This window comes from Carettochelys insculpta, chromosome 29 (genome assembly GCF_033958435.1).
Source record: "Carettochelys insculpta isolate YL-2023 chromosome 29, ASM3395843v1, whole genome shotgun sequence".
In the NCBI taxonomy this organism is placed as follows: domain Eukaryota; kingdom Metazoa; phylum Chordata; order Testudines; family Carettochelyidae; genus Carettochelys; species Carettochelys insculpta.
Window position 1 is genome coordinate 3,929,929 of NC_134165.1, and position 21,121 is coordinate 3,951,049.

The 21,121-nt window shown below is 48.5% G+C and overlaps 1 protein-coding gene across 1 annotated transcript in view; it reads right to left on the reverse strand.

Annotated features, from left to right (window-relative positions):
* LOC142003402 (A.superbus venom factor 1-like) overlaps positions 1 to 17,847 on the reverse strand; it is a 70,479-nt gene extending 52,632 nt beyond the window's left edge. Inside the window, exons 1-10 of the mRNA XM_074980325.1 lie at positions 17,777 to 17,847; positions 14,079 to 14,268; positions 10,451 to 10,613; positions 9,798 to 9,868; positions 7,826 to 7,920; positions 4,864 to 4,946; positions 4,627 to 4,717; positions 4,039 to 4,141; positions 3,832 to 3,952; positions 839 to 954 (exon numbers count right to left, since the gene is read on the reverse strand). Coding sequence (XP_074836426.1) covers positions 839 to 954; positions 3,832 to 3,952; positions 4,039 to 4,141; positions 4,627 to 4,717; positions 4,864 to 4,946; positions 7,826 to 7,920; positions 9,798 to 9,868; positions 10,451 to 10,613; positions 14,079 to 14,268; positions 17,777 to 17,847 — 1,104 coding nt within the window. The remainder of the gene's footprint in view (positions 1 to 838; positions 955 to 3,831; positions 3,953 to 4,038; positions 4,142 to 4,626; positions 4,718 to 4,863; positions 4,947 to 7,825; positions 7,921 to 9,797; positions 9,869 to 10,450; positions 10,614 to 14,078; positions 14,269 to 17,776) is intronic.
* Positions 17,848 to 21,121: the final 3,274 nt, after the last annotated feature.

The following is a 21,121-nucleotide window of genomic DNA, read 5'->3' on the forward strand; positions in this document are numbered from 1 at the left end:
CTGGGGCGTGAAATTTCATAAGGGCTGGAGAGCAACGTGATCAGCTGCTGGGTCTCAGGCTCATCCAGATCATTAAAAATGTTGAACTCTGTTTCTGTTTTAAGGTCTGTATATTCACATGTATATACCAATTAATAACATTTTCACTTTCGCCAAAAGAGTGGGGTGAGTGAAGAGTGAAAAGTGGGGCCTGATACAAAATGTTTGCTCACCCCTGTGCTATAGCCTTAACTCAGTTCTATGGAAGTTTTAGCTCATGCAGTAGAGAACCTTGCATATAGCTGCTGAAGCCTCAGTTCAATCCTGCCTGCCAATGACCCTGGTCTGTTGCATTACACAGTCACAGGGTCAGGGCATTGAAGGAGTGGGGCAGCTACCCTGGGGCCCAAAGTTTTCAGAGGTGGGGCAGGGCCAGAAATGGAGTGTAGTGTGGGGGAGCTGAACACCCTCCCTGAGAAATCAGAAAGTCAGCACCTCTGGACCTTTCCAGCCCCCAATTTCCACACTGTACAATTTGAGTACCACAGCCCCACAAGAGCATCCCACCACCCACAAGTGACTTGGGCCACCACACCTGTAGTGAGGTAGCATTCCGCTCCTCGTATGCACTGGCAGCTTTGGGCCAGCCTCTGCTCCTGTTACACCAGTGAAAATCCAGAGCGATTCCACTGTACTGAGTTGACTCCCACAGGAATTCAGGTGTCTGAGATCAGAACGTGGCCCCGTGTCTCTGGTTTAGGCCAAGTTCTTCCACCACCCACCTCTCCTTCATGGCCATCATTCTCCCCTGTTTATACACCTCAGGCAAAAGCGGGCGTAACCCAGAAGACGGTATTACCATGAGTTCAAAGGGCATCCCCGGTTTGAAGTACTTGGGTGTTTTCGTGAAGTGGATCTGATAGGGGGATGTTACAATGTTAATTCCGGTTCGCTCCGCTTCCACCATGTCGCTGCCTGCAGAGAGAAGCGAGGGGTCAATCCAAACTGAGGGAATAGAGATTTTGCCCCTTAGGTCCAGGGTAAAATATAAGCCAGGAGAGAGGCTCAGATGCTGATTCAGAGCTGCTGGTTCTGGTGCTTTTATTGTGAATCTCCTGTTTTAATCCTTGTATTCAAGCCCCTCCTGCTAGATTCACCATACAGCAGGGGTGGGCTACCTGAGGCCCATGGGCCACAGACAGTCCACTGGGGCTCCCCGGCAGTCTGCAGGCCATCTATCTGTCCCCCTCCACCATGCACCTCTCATGCAGTAGGGCCACCGGAGTTCTGCACTTTCTTCTCCTCCCCTTCCTCCCAGCACTTTTGGAGCATCACAAATCCATGGATTTGCGCTTCTCCCACTTCCTCCCAGCCCTGGAACAGCCACACACAGCTGCTTCACGGCACTCCAAAAGTGCTGGGAGGGTGGGGCAGAAGTAGGAAGTGCAGGGCTCTGGTGCCCCAGTGCACAAGAGGCAAGTGGGAACAGCACCGACAGGGGGTTTGTGGGGCTGCAGGTGGAACCCCAGTGGGCTGTAGGCTGCTTCAGCCAACTGAGGCGAAGCCCCACTTCCTGGTTTTGGTTGCCTGTTGCTTCCATATAACACAAGAATCTCAGCTATCATTTGAAAGAAGTAAGTTTCTAACCCTCCTGGTTGCAGAAAAATCCTTGAAAACATATCCCAGGTATGACCTTGTGCCTCAAAAGCCAGGAGGGAAAGAAAAAATACCCACATTTTCTTAATCTCATGATATTTAATATGATGTAATGATTTTGCAAGAAGGGGGAAGGAATTGTGATTTTTGCATGTTTAGGTTTGGTGTGACTGCAGTTTGTTGAGTCTTATTCCACTCTTATACCAGTACAAATCAGGAAACGCCCTGTCAGCAGTGACAATATAGCAAGGAAAACAGAATCAGACCTTTCCATGATAAAACGCCTATTTTTACTTCGAAAGAAGCAACAAGAAAGAACAAAAACAAAGTCTCTGGGTGAGAGAGAGAGCACAGCATGCATGTTTGGGCCTGGGGGCGGAGGGTGAGGCAAGGGACGTATCTGTATAATAAGAGTCCTGGCTTGTCACTGTGTCTGTGTTCCACACTGAAGCCTAGAATATGTCTGTTACCAACCAAATTTTAAGTTCATAGCTTTTCTAAATTTACCTGGCAAGTGTACCGCTTCAGGAAAGCATGTGCCATACAAAGAGTCATTGTGATAGCAAACACAACTCAACCAGCCAATCACCACTTTTACTCTATAGCTAATTTGCATGCAATAATGTCATTGGTTGCATGGGGAAGATTGCACAGAATTCTTGGCCCAGCTGCTACACTCATGCAATGGCTAGCTTCATGTATATAGGGTCAGCAAACCCTGGCACGAGTGCCAAGAGAGGCACACGAGCTGATTTTCATTGGCACTTGAGGTGGGAGCTCAGCCTCACCCTTCCTCCTCCATGCAGCTGGGAGCTCACTCAAAGTCATGCTGCCCATGAATTAACAAAAGACCAGCTAATGCTATCAACCACCACCTAAATGGTAAAGCTCTGCATCCTTATTTATTAATGAAGCTGTTGTAAGTAGGACTATTAGTGATTTTAAAAAGTGTCATCAGCACTCAGACCCTATATAGAGGACAAAAGGTCAAATTTCAACACACTGCCTTGGAAAGGTTGCTGACCCCTGATCAATAACAAGCTACAGCTGCTGGGAACAGAATGACTGCTCCCTCTACAAGGAGAGTTTAGAAACTGTAGCTATATAGAGCTGGACGGGCCCTCAAAAAGCCATCTAGCTCATCCCCCACCATGAAGCAGCGTTAAGTATGCCTAGACGTCCCTGTGAGCTGACCCACAGTGGGTGACACTACGCTCAGAAAGAGCTATATGCATGGGAGTGTAGGCATAGTGAACCCTAGACAAACTGGAGGTTTGGGCCAAAAAAATCTGTTGAGGTTCGACAAAAACAAGTGCAGAGACTTGTATGGGGGACAGAGGAATCCCAAGCACTGCTACAGGCTGGGGACCAACTGGTTAAGCAGCAGCGCAGCAGAAAAGGACCTGGGAATTACAGTGGATGAGAGGCTGGATATGAGTCAACAGTGTGTCCTTGTTGCCAAAAAGGCTGTAGACTTATTGGGCTGCATTAGTAGGAGCACTGAGGGAAGTGAACAAATTGGAGAGAGACCAGTGGAGGACAATGAAAATGAACTGGAGGCTCAGGGAACTGGGCTTTTTTAGCCTGAAAAAAAGAATGAGCGGGAATTTCACAGTAGCCTTCAACTACCTGAAGCAGGGGCTCCAAAGAGGTGGTAGCAGATGACAGAACAAGGGGCAATGGTCTCAAGTTGCAGTGGGGGAGGTCTAAGTTGGATATGGGGAAAAACCTATTTCTCTAGCAGGGTGGAGAAGCACTGAAATGGGTTGCCCAGGGAAGTGGTGGACTCTCCATCCTCAGAAGGTTTTAAGTCCCTGCTTGAAAAAGCCATGGCTGTGATCATTTAGTTGGGGTTGGTCCTGCTTCAAGTACGGGGCTTGATCTATTTGACCTCCTGACATCTTTTCTAACCCCAATCTCCTGTGCTTCTGTGATGCTTAGAAATGTAAAGGTGCAATGCACAGAAATCAAAAGTGTAACAGCTTCAAGCTACTTATGCTGCTGTAAATCTGGAGTTATTCCAGGTCAGATTGTGGACTGCAGCCTATAAAATCAGCAGAACCCCAAGCACATAGGGTTTTATGGATCTAAATGAATCCTTTGAACTGCTCACGGTGCCAACGTGCCAAATGGAGCACCAGTTTGGAATGCCCTGTGAACAAAGCACTTAGCTTTGCACCCATCACTGATGCTCACCAGATTCTGTCAAAACCGTAACGGAGACATAAAGTGAGTGGCCAATCAGTTCATTCAGGTTGCGGAACCGACCCTGCAGAGTCTTTTTGCTCAGTTTCGCCTCCCCCTCTCCATCACTTATCTAGAAAAGAGAGAGAGAGTTTCATGATCTCATCCACACAGTCCTCCAGGAGGCATGAGTCTTCCCCTCATGAAAACAGGAATTACCGGGATTCTCTGGAGAGACTGTGGGATGCTCCTCTTCTCATCATCTAGCTGCACCCCAAAGAGGGCAAAGGCAGTGCCATCTAGTTTTTTCCCATATAGATACCTGGAGGAGATAAGGAAGGGTAAAAGAAGCCATAAAGAAACCTACTGCTGAATATTGATGGTCTTATGCTACCATTTTCCTTCACAGTTGGAGCCCATTAGTCAGTCTACATCTCCCATGATCCTAAGGAGAAGAGGACCATCCTGGCAGTCACTTGGCTATGGTGCAATATAAAAGTTTAAGCCCAGCTAGCAAGCCCAGCCAATGGAGAAGAATGAGAGAAGGAAACATCCAAGTAACAACTCCCAGGAAGTACCACACCAGCATTTTTGAACCACAAGGTTTTCAGCTCATTTGCATTTACTGGCATTGATTATTGGATGAAAAAATTGAGAATGTTCCACAGGAAAATGGACAGTCTTCAGGGGAAAAAAAGGCAAGGGAAAACATTCCCAAAGTGATGCAAGACTTTGGTGTCTTTCTGCACTAAAAGTTGTAGTCGTCACTTCAGTCAAATGATCCCTTCCAATTGCTCACAGACCCACCTTGCAGTGATAAAAACCGTGAAGTCTTCCTCACCATCGATGTATAAAAACTTCTCAGATGGTTCCAATGTGACTTCGAAACTCGGCAGAACTAGACAAAGAGAAGATTGAGCTGTTAGGACAGAGTGGGTTGCTGGCAAAGCCAAGCAAAATGGAAAATTTGCTCCAATACGATGTCAGGAGAGTAGAGACAGGACCACTCTCCAACTCTTCATTCAGTGAATGCTGAATTCTTACCATACTCCTTAACATCAAACTGTGCACTGAAGTTCTGCTGAGGGGAGTCTTCATACCTGGCTGTGATCTTCCAGGTCCCCAGACTGGAGGAAGGAAATAAGAAGGAACACTGAATGCAACTGACACACACATTTCACAAGGTCCACCTGGCTCACTTGTTTCTCCAGGTAAGATAACTTAAATCTGAGTCACAGATGGAACTCAAGCCTTCTTCAGGGCAGCCAAGGTAACCACAGGGAAATTACTGTGAGTCATTTTTCCCCCACACCTTGTTGTTTTCATAAACCAGAACTGCAGGGGAACGGGGGGACTCAGAACAAACCATTTGATCCACAACAGCCTTAAACTTTGGCCAAAAGTTGGATCTAAACTTTGTGGCTGGTACTAGTGTCTACGTCTGCACAGACCAAAACCCTAATCCAAACATCCTCAAATGTAAGGAAGCTCAGACCCATGCCAAAATTAAGCCCATCACTCACTGGATGTTAACCCCAAGTTTTAATGTTTACTAGAAGCTGGGAATGGGCAATAGGGGATGGATCATTTGTTGATTGCCTGTTCTGTTCATTCTGACATCTGGCATTGACTACTGTCAGAAGGAAAAACAGTGGTCTAGGTGGACCTTTGATCTGACCCAGAAGGGCCCTTCTCATGCTCCTTATTCATGAAATGAAGGAGGGAGGAGCTGAATCTTTTCATATAAACATGATTTTCAGAATAGTTGAGCATTTATAAGTCCCACTGGAAGGATAGGATGCTCAGCACCCTTGAAAAACAGGCTAGCAAGGCCCAATCCTGCCTTTACATACACTGAAATAAATCAGGAGTCACGGCCAGGAAGTAAACAGAGCTTCCCTCTGGAGTCTGTGTAGACTTGGGAAGATTCATGTTTTATCAATAAACATCATTGATCTCACCATGTATCCATAAGCCAACTAAAAATATTTCCCTCAATCCTCTCAAAATTTGCAAACTCAGAAAAATGCTGCTTGAAAACTTATGACGCTTTGATTTAAGGCTTTATACTTTGTATATTGTGTTTTAATGGCAACTGAACACTCGCTTTTTTAAAGCTCAGTCTCTACCATCATGAAATAATTATTGCCAGACCCCATTGCTGTTGTCTGACCCCCATGTTTTCTCCACACCTGCTAAAATGTAAATTGATAACAATCAGAATGGAGCGACACTGAAACCCCATAATTTTTGCAAAAATAAACACTGGAAGTGACAATAAAATTAACAAAAATACTTACAAATGAATCTGATTATCCACTAAAACTATAAAATATAAAAATCAAATCATGCCATGATTGGGTATGTGGCAGGAGAGCTTGTTTTTTCTGTGTCTGTCATGAATGACTGCAAGGACAGGCTTAACCCCTACAGAGACAGCTCAGGGCAGGGGGTGGTCAGGTGACCAATGGGAGGAGGAAACTTTTTTGAACTAAGAACAACTGCAGTGTGAGGGGTCTTTTGTCTGTGTGGCTGCAGCCCAGACAGAAAGACAAATGCTTGGTCCCAAGCATTTGGAATAAATCCAGTAAATGTCCTGACCATCTCAAAATCAGCCATAGATATGTAAGTAGAAGGGAAATGTGTCGTCAGACCGGATTAAGTTATGATTATTTTGAATTTGGTGTGGACTAACCCTTTCTTTTAGTTACTCTGGTGAATGACTTGATTTTTCCCCTGCAACTGTTAAGCTGACTCCCAGGGAAGTAATTCTCTGTGCTGCAACCAGTATGATTGTTATTTTCTCTTGTGTCGTGAATAATTTTTTTTTAAGCAAATGATTTGTTCCCTGTGTCCTGAGAAGAGTCTGTGTATATTCAGGCATTAGGCTGAAAGGCTAGCTACCAGATTACAGTCATTTGTGTCAAAGCTCTCTTCTAAGATTGGGTAAGAGCTAGGGGTACCCCACAGGGAGATGTCCCAAGTTTGTCTTCCTGGGTTAAAAGATTTTTTCCCACTTGGGTGGTGGCAGCACTCCCCAGGGTCAGGGAATCTGTGACCTTGAGGAGTGTTTTTGTTTTTTGTTTTTTTTTTAAAAAGCAGTTTTTTATAGTCACGGTGGTTAAGCTTTTGCAGGATCTCACCTCTGCAGTCAGAGTGTGGAGTGGGGAACAGCCCTGACAGTGTCACTTGGAAATGCCTGAAGAAGATGATCTAGCTGATGTGTGTAGGTCAGGGGTGGGCAATAGTTTTTGATGTGGGGCCACTCCAAGATTTTAGTAAGTGGTCAAGGGCCATACTTGTATGGGTGTGTGTGTGCAGGATCTGGGACAGAGGTTGGGTGCAGAAGGGAGCTTGGGGTAGGGCACTGGGGTGCAGGAGAGATTGGGGGGTCTGAGAAGGAGAGGATTATGATGTGGGGCAGAAGATTGCGGTACAGGGTCCAGAAGGGGATGGGTGCAGGAGAGGATTTTGGCCTGGGGGAGAAGTATAGGAGGGGGTAGGGGAGAAGTGTGTAGCGGGAAACCAGCCAATGGGAGCTGCGAGATTTTGCTGGGGGGTAGGGGCAGTGTGCGAAGCCTCTCTCAGAAACACCACCACCACCCCACCCCGGCACTGCAGAGAGTAAAATTGAGCAGGCAGCCACTTTGAGTAGCACTGATCCATGTGCCAGGGCAGGCCATGGGCCAGATTAAATGGCTTGGTGGGCTGTATCTGGCCCATGGGCCATATCTTGCCACCCCTGGTCTAAGGCGACCACGTGTCCCATTTTGACTGGGACAGCCCACTTTTTTAGCTGGGTCCTGGCCAACCCAACTTTTTGGGTAAAATTGGGCTGCAGAGGAACAAACCAGTGTGAGGGGGAGGTGTTGGACCAGCCATGGTAGCCCCGTGCAGGCAGGAGGCAGGGCTGGAGTGAACAGCAGTGCCAGCCCCACCTTCTTGTGCCCATCTTCTGCAGAGCTCTGTTATAGCCGGGCAGAGAAGTAACAGAAAGGCAATTCACCTGATAATCTCCGGCAGGTCGTGGCTCAGGGAGAAGATGCCTGTTTTTAAGGGGGCCGAGACAGGAAGCTGTTTGACAGTAATCCCCTCAGGGGTCTGGAAAGAAAAAGAGCAATGGGTGTAGGGAGAATGATGCAGACAACTGCCATTAACTCCATCATGTGCCACACTGACATTCCTCGGCCAGGGAAGGGTTCTCTGTTCTTACAATAGTGGGTAACAATCTGAACTCCTTTGATCGGTTTCAATATCTAAACTAACCAGAGGCACTGGAAGAACCTGCACATCTCTCTTGACCTTCTGAGAGGGCTCAGTGAGGCCACCCAAAATCTCTATGGAGCAGCTCAGAAGATTTAAGAGCCTCCGCCACAGAATCTTGCTGACTCAAGGCTAACTCCTGAGCTACCAGCAAATGGTCACTCTTCCAGAACGGCTGTACTATTCTGTCAACTACAGCTGCTCCACATCGCCAGGTCCCTGCTGGTTAGGACTTGCAGATTTTTGGGGAGGATTTGTGGGACAGACAGCCCCAGCCATGGGACCCCCAGCTTCGGGAGTGGGGAGGAACCAGCAGCCCTGAGGCTGGGAGGCTATTGCCATGCTGGGGCACCCCACTTCCCAGCTAGCTCCTAGATGCAGGGCTGCCGGGGTTCCCCTCAGGGCTGGTGTTCCCACTGCTCCGGCTGCTGGCAGGGTCCACCAGCCAGGATTCTGTGGCTGGGAGCTATCTGGGGCGCAGATCCCCACTGGCAGCCCCAGCTGCAGAAAACCTGGCTTGGGTCAGGAATTTCCATGACAAGTCCTGCAGTCCTGCATATATGCAAAAATGCAACCGCGGGACATTTTTTGTGTAAAAACGTGGGATGCTGGACTTTTCATGGAAATTCAGAACTGTCCTGCACATTGCAGGAAATCTGGCAACCCTGCTGCTGGTTATGCAGCTGATCAGGGCAGGTTGCCAAAGGAAGGGGAAACTAAGTCAAAGAGAACAACAAGAAGTCATGTGCCACCTTACAGACTAACAGATATTTTGGAGTATAAGCTTTCATGGGCAGAGACCCACTTCATCAGATGCATCAAAGAGGAACTGTAGGGACAGATGTGCTCTCTCTCCTCGCAGCTGGCTGAGATGAGAAAAAACCCTGGGGATTAGTGTCCAGGATTTTGGAGCAGATTTACTTTCTCTGGCAGATCATAAGGCCCCTTGGAAAGGGTTTTCAGAGGACTATTGCCCTAATCTGCCCTTGCTGGCTGGTAAAACCACTCACAAGTTGACGCATCCTTCAAAGGGCTCCTTGCAGTGGCACCTTGGGTCCAGCCTTCCCAGAGAGCTATGTGGTCTGGCTCTTCCTGAAGCACTAACACCCTGACTAAGCTGTGGGACCTCCCCAAGGAAGCTGCCTGGTTCTTGTCCAGGCAAACTTTGCAACTTCCCTAGTGACTGGAGGATAATTAGCACACAAGAGGTTTGTAAGGATGGCCCTCAGGCAGCCATTTGGTTTTCTCCAAGACATACCATGTTGCTTTTACAGACCAGGGATCCACGCAGCATACTCTGTCATTCTCTGTCACAATAATTGCTACATGTTACCCAGCTAAGTGGCTAAACCCCAGGACCACCGACAGGGGGTGCAAAAGGAGCAGTTGCTCCAGGTCCTGACGTTTCAAAGGGGCCTAGAACTCCAGCCACCACCACTACTACTTTGGCAGCAGTGGTGTCTGGAACTCGGGGCCTCTCTGAAGTGCTGCAGCAGTGCTGCTCCATGGGCGGTGGGGAGGGGGAAGCGCTGTGGTCTGGTTGGTACTAAGGGCTGACTGCCCTTGGCCTGACCTTGCCACCCTTGGCCCTGCCCCTTCTAGGGGCTGCAGACCCAAGCCCCCCTCCCACTTTGCCCCAGGGCCTGCAATGGCTGTTGGATCCAATGTTAAACCCACATATCCCCACCCAGGCACACTCAGAACAGTGACCCCACCTCAAACTCCACAATCACTGTCTTAGACAACGGTTCCAGTTTGTGACCCAGAGTGAAGATCCGGTAGAGGACTGTGAAAATAAAGAGAGAAGAGGGGGACATCATTAGACACCTCGGTCCAGATGGTCAATGTGATTTAGGTGCTTGAGTACAGAGTCTATTTCTCACAGGCCTTGGGATGGCCATCAGAGGGGACATGTATCTCAGCTCAACATGGAGTAGAACCAGGCACAGTGACTTGGAAAGTTCCATCGCCCAGTCTCAATCCCATGTCCCAACTGGTCTTTCTGGGTCTAACACACAATGGGACAGCCCAGCTAGGACAATGGTGAAGGGTGAAATATTGCAAATTACTGATGGGAGAGTTTCAACTCCAACTCTCCTCTGTCTTCAGCCAGACAACAGGCCAAGCACTATGTACAGCTGTGGCATCCAACAGGTCAGAAGTAGTTAAAAAGCAAACTACCCACATTATTCTGAAAATATATTTATTGTTCAAGCCAACTAGCCACATTCAACTAGCCAAATAGCCACTTGTGGCTAGCATGCTGCACACCACAGAACAGAGCCTGAAGCCCTTTTGTAGATGTGGCATGACCTCAGCAGCTCCCAACCCCTTCCCACTCCCTTGAAAGACTAGGGGAAGGCTGTACCTGTGGACCCAGGTGTATAGATGGTTTTATCTGTCTGGATAAAGATATATCCACTGTGGAAATGGACCAGAACCTCTTTTTCCAGGTGTTGCGTACCGAAACTGGCTTGGACCAGCACATACTGGTTTGTTTTGGAGTCCTTCTTTATGTCTTTGGTGGGAACCTGCATGAGAAGAAAAGCGTGAAGGAATTCTTCCTGGGTTTCCTCACCACCACAAGGGATGCTGTACATATAAGACCTTTACAGGGTTCACTACACTTAAGTTATACATGGGGAGAATCCATAAGAAACCACAGCCTTTTACTAAGTAGTTCCTCCATCAGCTTACACAGGTGCTATAAAATCTCTGGGTGGAGACAGATTTCCAGGATGGCACCCTCAGTGACGGTCACTACCAGCGTGTCAGGCCATACCATTTGGACAAAACACTAGACAGCAAAAGTGCATCCGCACTGCACTGATTTGCTCCTGATAACTCCTGCTATGCTCCTTTCAAATTGCCATATCTTGGATACGAGCCCCTGCTCTCCTTTCCAACCCACTCTGCACTCCAGGCCAGGACTTTGGGTTAACCCAACACGGGATTCCTGCTCCAGCAGAAAACCCTGCCCAGGAATGATGCAGTGGCCCAGGCAGATTAGGTACAGGACCTGGAGGGTATAAACTGTTCTGAACAAGTTTCCTGTGCTGAGCAAGTTTCCCCAAGTCATGCGTGTGGGTTTGTACCTGACCATAGACAGTGCATTGGAAGAATCTCCCAAGCCAGTTGAGACACAAACAATTGGCTTTGACATGCAAACAGGATTTAAGACCAAGATCTTATCACAGAATCATAGAATTCGAGGGCTGGAAGGGACCTTAGGAGGTCATCAAGTCCAGCCCTTGGCCTAAAGCAAGATCAACCCTAACTAAATCATCCCAGCCATGACTATGTCAAGCCCAGACATAAAAACCTCGAGGGATGGAACAACAAGAAGTCTTGTGTCACCTTATAGACTAACAGATATTTTGGAGCACAAGCTTTCGTGGGCGAAGACCCACTTCATCAGATGCATCACCACCTCTCTATGTAATGCATTCCAGTGCTTCACCACCCTCCTGGTGAAATAGTTTTTTCCTAGTATCCAACCTAGACCTCCCCCTCTGCAACTTCAGGCCTTGTTCTCTCATCTGTCACCACTGAGAACAGCTTCTCTCCTTCCTCTTTAGAGCCCCCTTTCAGGAAGCTGAAGGCTGCTAACAAATCACCCCCGAGTCTTCTCTTCTGCAAACTAAATAAGCCCAAATCTCTCAGCCTCTCCTCACAGGTCTTGTGCTCCAGTCCTTTCATCATTTTCCTTGCCCTCTGCTGAACTCACTCCAATGCATTCACATCCTTCCTGTACTTGGGGGTGGGTGGTCCAGAACTGGATGCAGTACTCCAGATGTGGCCTCACCAGTGCCAAGTAGAGGGGAATAGTAACTTCTCTAGATCTGCTGGAAATGCTTCTCCTAATGCACCCCAATATGCTGTTAACCTTCTTGGCTACGAGGGCACACTGTTGACTCATATCCAGCCTCTCATCCACTGCAGTCCCCAGGTCCTTTTTAGCTGCACTGTTTCTTCAGCCAGTCGGTTGCCAGCCTGTAACAATGCTTGGGATTCTTCTGTCCCAAGTGCAGGACTCTGCACTTGTCCTTGTTAAATCTCATCAGATTTTCTTTTTTTTTTTGCCCAATCCTTCAATTTGTCTAGGTCACTCTGAACCCTTTCCCTACCCTCCAACATATCTACTTGTCCCCCTAGCATAGTGTCATCTGCAAACTTACTGAAGGTGCAGTCCATCCCCTCATCTTCACTAAAACGCTTGTGATTCTAACCATTTCATTGAGTCATGATTGGTTGGTTTTTAATTTGCAGTAGAATATGACAACAAATGAACAAAATCACATCAGTGGCATGTTCTGATAAGTGCAGATTCTTGTACCACCCTCAATGACTGAGTATCTTCCAGTTGTGCAGGAAGCAATGGAATAACATCTGTCATATGTGGTTTGATGTTACATCTGATAATCACCACTCTGATTCAGTTTATCTATTTAAGTTGCTTATATGGCCCCCGTTACCATGTAAGTATATTATTACCCAATTCCCTGAATCTTTAACACAGTTATCCTCAGAGCACACACATCCCTACCCTGACAAGATGAAGAGGTGCTAGTGCCTATAAATCACAAATGAGGCACTAAGTAACTTGCCAAAGTCCTCTCGGGGAGTCAGTGGCAGAGCTGGAACTCAAACCCAGATTTCCTTAGCCTCAGGCTATTAGTCTAACCACTGGACCAAGGTGGGCAAACTACACCTTCTAAGCTGTATCCATCCCATCAGACATTTTACTCTACCTCAAGCTTGCACCAGGCAGCAGGTTCTGGGGCATGGCCCACTCTGCATGTGCTATGGCTCCATGAAACTGCTGGAAGCAGCAGCAGATCCCCACTCCAGCTGCTTATGCATAGGGGCAGATGGGGGCTCTGCATGCTGTCCCCACCACCAACACTCCAGTTCTGCAGCTCCCATTGGCTGGGGACCTCAACCCCTCTTCCCAGTCCCGATCCCTCTCCTGCACCTCAGCCCCCTACCTCAGCCCTAAACACCCTCCTCCACCCTAACTCTCTCTTCTCTGGCTCCACCCCAGAGCCCACACCCCCCAGCCAGAGCCCTCACCCTTCCTACATCCCAAACCCCTTCCCCAGGCCATAGTCCCCACCCTGCACCCTGAACTCCTCATTTCTGGCCCCATCCCAGAGCCCACACCCCCAGCCAGTGCCTTACCCCTCCTGCATCCCAACACCCAATTTCATGAGCGTTCAAGGCCCACCATATGATTTCCATACCAATAAATGGCCCTCAAGGCCAAAATATTTGCCCACTCTTGCACTAAACCAGCTTTCATCTCAACATTTTCTACCATCTCTTAATTTGGAGCCCCTCCATTTTCTGGTCCCATCTAGTGACCCTTGCTTATCTGTCTAGTTACCTATACTCCCTCCCTCACCCCACACAGATAGCACTGTAGATGTTAAGGCCAGAAGAGACCAACATGGTCGTCTCGTCTGACATCATGTGTAAGACAGAGGCTAGACTTTGACTCCGCTCTTCCAGCTCAGAACTTCATGTTCGGCTAGAGTGTCTCCGAGAAAGACGTCCAAGATTGATAGGATCTGAGCGTCTTGGTGTTGCTGGGGAACCAAAACATGGGAGGCTTCTAAAATTAGTGGGCCTGCTGAAGGGGGGATGTGAAAGGGGACAGTTGGCCCAGTGCCCAAGTGATTTAAAAGGGCGTGGGGCTCCCAGCACTTCCAGTGCAGCTGGAGCCCTGAGCCCTTTAAGTTACAGCTGGAGCGCCACATGCTCCTCTCCAGGCAGCTCTCAGGGCTGGGCGTCAGGCACATACAGTCTGTCCAGTGCTAAGGGCTGGATGCCTCACCTCTTCTGCTCAAGGCCCTGCCCCTTCCAGGAGCATGGAGCCAGCGCCCCCTCCCCCATGCCTTGACCAAGAGCCTGCTGAAGCTGTCCGCTCCCCAGGCCACTGTTGAAAATGTTGCCCTTTGTTTCACCGGCTGACCTGAGGCTGGGGTTTCACTCACCTTAATTACAGCTGTCCCAACCCCATTGTTAGGAGCCAGGTTGACTGCATTCTGGTACAAGATGTGTCTTTTCAGCGGGTAGTCCTGCACGGTGACTGTAACCGGGACTGGGCCAGTGAGGCCATGGGCTTCCACCACAACGTTCTCGTCACTCTCCACCCGCAGGACGTTGGGGGTGATCAGGGTGTAACTGTGAATTGTAAAATGGTTGAGGTGATTCATTGTGTTAGTGCTTAAAACATCCCTGGCTGCAATTCCCAGAGCCCTAAGGAACCTCCTGGTCTGGTTTTCTACCAAGCTTCTTCCCCTGCTTTATAGTGTATTTTTATTTGCCTTACAGATTCCTGTCCAAATCCCAGCAGTGCTGGAGGCACAGTACAAACACAGAGAAAGACACAGTAACAGTTCCCATCTCCCTGGGATACATCTACACAGCCCCCAAATCAAGAAGTGTCTAAACTGAGGCCAAGGCCAGATACTCCTCCTGCTCCCCCTCTGCCTCGATTGGCCCTGGACATAGGACATGTCTACACCATGGGTGTGGCAGTGGCCTAACAGCACAAACAGGGCCATCCTGGGGTCGGGGCAAGGCAATCCCCCTGCACCACAGGCTCCGCCCCCTCATGCCCTACCCCCACCCTGTCCCCTTGCCCCCTCCCTGACCCAGGTTGGGGATTGCCTGGGGTAGCGAATGGCAATGGCAGCAGTATGGGGTCACCTTCCCTCTGACCCCCCTGCAACCCATGAGTATTCCCTGGAAGCTGAGTGCTTGGGCAGCCCTCCAGAAGAGAATCAGCTGCCACCCAGCTGATTAGCAGAGTGCACACAGTGGGCAACGTGTGTTTCTATTGGTGGCGCACATGCACATGATAAAATCTATTCCACTCTCTGCCCTCACCACGCAAGCGGCAGCCTGCTCTGCTCTGCTCCGCCACATCCTCTTGGTGTGCTGACTCCCACTTCTCCATGTGTGGCAGGGAGTGGAGGCTACTTCCCACTGCCGCAGAGAACCATGGCTCATTGGGCCAGGAGGGTGTGGCAGAAGGAAGCAGAGAAGGCTGCTGTTGGGGCGGCTCATGTGGTGAGTCGGGTTGAGCCAGAGGAAGGCGACCCCCTGCTGCTGCCACCTCTGCCACTCCATGCCCAGGTAACCCTTCCCCATCCCATCCACAGGACAGCTGGGGCAGCTGCAGCAGGGCCTCCTGCAGTGTGGGGACTGAGCCAGGCATCCCACTTTGTCCTTTGGACAGGACAGCTCTGAGCACAGCAGCTTCCTACATCAAGGGAAGGGATTTCTCTCAGCACAGGTCACCCAGCATCCAATCCTCTGGCCAGGTCTACAGTAGGCTGAAAAATCTACTGAAGCGATGCAATCCCAGCTATGACAATTGCGTAGCTGGAATCAACATATCATAGATCGACTTATCTGGCTGTCCACACAGCCGGTGGTCAATGGGAGAAGCTCTCCCCTCCAACTCCCTTACTCCTCATGACAATGAAGAGGATCAGGGCCGACTGCCTAGCTGGATGGCTCAATTTAGTGCATCCCTTACTAGGCACGCTAAATCAAACCCCAGAAAATCAACCTTGAACAAGTTGAACTTTTGGCAAGTGTAGCCTTCCCCTCCGTCAAGCTGTGCATGTTAGCTCCAGTAAGTGAAGTGGTGTAACTGCACCCCTGAGCAATGAAACTGGTTTGAGCTACATGGTAGGTGTAGACTAGGCCATGCACATGCTAACTGGAGCCTAAAAACAGCTGCAGAGCTTTGACAGCGCAGGCTGTCTTGGACCGGCCACTTGAGAATAAGCTCAACAGACTGGTTACAGACTCAGGCACCACCTGGCCCACTGCAGCCACTAGCCCCAGATGTGGGGGGGTGCAAGTTTACCAGAGCTGGGCACCACACCTGTCATCAGCTGTGCAGACATAGCGTAGGAGCTTAGAAACAACTGGGGGGCAGGTTTCCAGTGGAGCTGTATTCCATCAAATCAAAGGGTCCTGCAGGGAGATGGCGATTTGGTCAAATTTGCTGACAAATAAAAGTGGTTGGTTTTTGATAAGATGGAAGCACTTTGGTTTGACATGTAAAGCCGATAGACCAGGGTCATTGGAAGGTGGGATCGAACCTGAAACCTTAGGGGCTAAAACCACATGCCTCTATTGCAGGAGCGAAAAGTCAAGGGCTTCACCAGTAAGGCTGTTGGGGCAGTGGGGGCAGTAACCGTGCCACGCAGCCAGTCACTCAGATGGGTAATAGAAGCTTAACCGCTCAAAGCATGCGCCAAACATAGATCCTGTAGCACTTAACAGTGGTTGGTAAGTGTCATGATCAGAGCCGTCTGTCCATATGATGAATCAGGACAGCTGCCCCAGGCACTGTGGTTTTGGGGGTCCCATGGCAGCTGCTCCAACTGGCCTATAGATAGGCGAGACCCAGGACATTGCAGGGACCTGGCATGAGGCAAGAGCAGGCCACCTTGCCTGGAAGAGGGAGTGAGGGGGTGGAGCTTGTGGAAGGGGTGGAGTGGGGTTGCCCCAGGCCCTTCGCCACCCTTAAAACAGCCCTGGTCATAATCCTCTTTTTACAGATGAGGGAGAGGCTGGCAGAGAAAATGGGCGTGGGACAAGCTTCTTGAAGGTCACGCAGCCAGTCAGTGACTCTCCTGGGAATGCAACCTAGTAGTTTTTAGTCAAATCACACCACCCTAGCCAGCTCTAACCACCATACTTCATTCCCTTCCTATAATCTGCACTAGAACTCAGGTGCCTCTTGGCTATCTGCCTTGCGAGAACATCAGATAGAACCAAGGAGCACTGTACTACTTTTTTCACCTTTCTAGCCTTGTAGGCACATTTCCTCTAAGGAGGAAACAGAACCCAGGGGTCCTCACTCCCAGCCCAGTGCCCAAACTATGAACGACTGTACTTTGAAGACCCATCAGGCCCTGATGTGTCTCATGCATCATAAGCAACACCCTTAGCCAATGGAGTTACTCTAGTTTGCTCCAGGATACACTGAGAATGGAATTTAGCCCCACTGGTGTCATGGCGCTGCAGAAACTGAGCAAGAAGCTGTGGAACTGAACCGCATAGGACCTGATTCTGGTCTCTTTTAGGGCCTGATCCAAAGTCCACTGACGCCAAGAAAAAGATCACCCTCTGATTTCAGGGCATTTCAGCCAGGTGAGTAAGCCTGTTGTTGCTGAAGGAGTTCCTCCTGCTTTATGGCTGGTTAGCTTGCATCAAGTGCAGGGTTCCCTCTAATTTTTTCCATCAACCGATGGAATAAATTTTGTTGTGTGCACCAGAATATACACATGTGCACCACCAATAGAAACACATGCTGCCAACTGAGGATAGCTGTGGGTGCTCTGCTAATCAGCTGGGCAGCACCTGAATCTCTGATGGGCATCCACTTACATACTCAGCTTCCAGGGAGCACTGAAAGTGAGTTTCAAAATTCAGTTTGTTCTGTACAAAAAAAAAAAAATCCCATCTCCCAAACCCCAAAAATCGGTCTCTGAACTGAGCAAGGGAGCAGTAAGGTTGGACTGGGTGGGGGAGAGAATTTCTACAGCCTGTCACCATGCAGTATATAGCGGTAGAGAAGAGAGGGTAATTTAGCTTTGCTTCTACTGAGAGACACAAACTCAGTTTCACACCCTCAGCACTGAGACAGAAGCACAGGGGTACTTACAGTTGGCTGTGCGAAACAGTCGTGAAGCAGAAAGCAAACACAGCCACCAGGTAGAGAGCAGAACCCCCCATGGTGATAACAGGAGGGTCAGGAGTGGAAATTGCTCCTCCTGGACTATTTATCCTGAGAGTTGTGTGTAAGGTGAGCCCTTGAGTAAACAGCTGGGCAGGCTAGTCAGGGATGGGGAGGAGCCCAGAAAACTTGGGAAGATCAGAACAAAAGATATTTCTTTCTGTCCTGGTGCCACAAGAGCCTATTGATTTTTTAAAGGGGTGGGACTGGATTTTGGGATATTGTGGTGTTTATGACACACTAAGGTGCTAGCCACAGAACAGAATGATGAGCTGTGATATCCTGCAATGCTGGCCTACAGAGCATATGGGAGGGCTGGAGCAGGGTTCCTTCTAATTTTTTCCATCTATTGGTGGAATAAATTTTGCCATATGCATGGGGGGACGTGCGCCACAAAGAGAAACATGCTGCCGGCTTTGGGCACTCTGCTAATCAGTTGGGCGGCACTGAATCTCTCCTGACCAGCTGCCCAAGCACTCAGTTTAAAGGGAACACCGACTGAGAGCAAGGACTCTTGGATTATATTCCTAACGCCCTGAGGAGAGTGGGATCTAGTAGGTTAGAAAGGGGAGGGGGCTGAGATATCTGGGCTCTGGCCCTGGATCTGTCTTTAACTCAGTGTTCTACTTTGGGCAAGTCCTGAGACAGTTCAGTAGAGAATGTGGTCATAGTCCTGAAGGCAGCTCCATAAAACTCCCTCTGTCTCTGCCACTCGTTTGGACTGTAAAACCTTTGGAGCAGAAACTCATAGGCCAGAAGTATGCTACGCTCTATTAGGGAATCTACTTTGCTAATGGTGGAGTCATGCATCATAGAACACTAGAACTGAAAGGGACATCAAGAAGTCATCAAGTCCAGATGCCATGGCAGTACCTAGCACCGTCTATATCATCCCTGTTAGACATTTATCCAACCTGTTCTTAAATATCTCCAGTGATGGAGATTCTACAACCAACCCAGGCAATTTAGACTTAACCACCCTGACAGTTAGTATATTTTTTTCTAATGTCCAAACTAAAGCTCTGTTGCTGCAGTTTAAGCCCAGTGGTTCTTTTCTTATCATCAGAGGCCAAGGACAATAATTTTTCTCCCTCCTCCTTGTAACACCTTTTTCGGTACTTGTAATCTGCTAACATCTCCCCTCTTAGACTTCACTTTTCCAAACTAGACAAACTCAATTATTTAATCTTCTCTCACAGGTCATATTTCCAGACCTTCAATCATTTTAGTTGCTCTTCTCTGGACCCTCTCCAATTTGTCCACATCTTTCCTTGTCTTGTAGCAGGTGGCTTCTGGGTACACGTCTGGCTCTGTCAATCTGTTTCTTCACCTTTACCAAGCTTTCCTGAAACTACAATACCCACCTAAGAAAGTGAAGAAACAGATTGACAGAGCCAGACGTGTACCCAGAAGCCACCTGCTACAAGACAGGCCCAACAAGGAAAACCAGAGAACACTGGGCATCACATACAGCCCCCAACTAAAGCCTCTCCAGCGCATCATCAGTGATCTGCAACCCATCCGGAGCAATGATCCTTTTGGCCTTGTGAGGCAGGCCTGTCCTTGCCTGCAGACAGCCTGCCAACCTTGAACAAATTCTCACCAGCAACTATAAACCACAACAAAGTAGCTCTAAGCTTGGAACCAATCCCTGCAACAAACCTCACTGCTAACTCTGCTCATGTATCTACACCAGCAATATCACAGGACCTAACATCAACCGCACCATCGGGGCTCTTTCAGCTGCACATCTACTAATATAATATACGCCATCATGTGCCAGCAATGCCCTAGTGCAATTTACATTGGCCAAACAACATTAATCAGACATCAGGAACAGTAACATACAAAAACCTGTAGGAGAACACTTCAATCTCCCTCGACACTCAGTAACAGATTTAAAAGTAGCAGTCCCACAACAAAAAAATTTCAGAAATAAATGCAAAGAGAAATTTCAGAGCTGCAATTCGTTTGCAAATTTGAATTCATCAACCAAGGATTTAACAGAGACTAGGAGTGGTTGTCCCATTACAAAATCAGTTTCTCCACTCTTGATGTTCACATCTCCACATTAGCAACTGACAATAGGCCACATCCTCCAACTGAACTGACTTGATTTCTTCTTTCTTGATGTCACAACTCCACATTAACTGCTGATAATGGCCACATCCACCCTGACTGATAGCCCTTGTCAGCTCTGGTCCTCCCTTTTACTGAGCCTCCCGCTTTAAATCTTCCTCTGAAACTCCCCCGACTTATGCAGCTGACGAAGCGATACTTTGCCCATGAAAGTTTATGCTCCAAAATATCTGTTAGTCTATAAGGTGCCAGAGGACTTCTTGTTGTTCTTGTATCTTGCTCGCAACACTCCTGTTAATACTGCCCAGAATTGTTTGCTTTTTTTGTAACAATGTCACACTGTTGATTCATATTTAGCTTGTGAGAAACAACAAGAAGTCCCATGGCATCTTATAGACTAACATATTTTGCAGCATAAGCTTTTGTGGGCAAAGACCCGCTTTGTCAGATGCAACAGGTCTTTGCCCACGAAAGCTTATGCTCCAAAATATCTGTTAATCTATAAGGTGCCACAGGACTTCTTGTTTTTGAAGATTCAGACTAACTCGGCTACCCCTCTGATATTTAGCCTGTGGTCCACTATGACCCCTCGATCCCTTTCTGTGGTACTCCTTCCTAGACAGTTGCTTCCCATTCTGTAAGTGTGAGGTACTAATATAGACAGGGCACCAGCGTGTTCAATGGCCACATCGTCTATGCCTGCTCTGTAAGTTGGCAGAGCACCCAGTGCACAGCAAGCCTTTGGGTGCTGCTGCCATAAAATAGATCAAAATGAATAATAATATGGGATGAGTCTGTGGAACTGCTTGCCTCATGACATCCCTGCTTCAGGGCACAAGGCAGCAGGTGCTAAGAGGTAATGTCCCCTGTGGACAGGCAATAGTTGTCCAAACCAAGGTTTATTGCACTTGGCTCTAACGCGTCTGGTAAAGACTGTTCTTACAGATGACCAGCATTCCCTAAGCACTTGGGTGGCTGCCCAGGAGAGATCCAGGTGCTGCCCAGTTGGTTGTCAGAGCACCCACAGCTGGCAGCATGTTTCTGTTGGTGGTGCACGTCCACACATGCCTTGATGCACATAAAATTTATTCCACAAATACATGGAAAAAATTAGAGGCAACCCTTTAGCTGACATTCTGATCTGCTCTTTTGCAGCAATTCCTGCGCCCTAAGCAATACCTCCCAGCTGGCCTC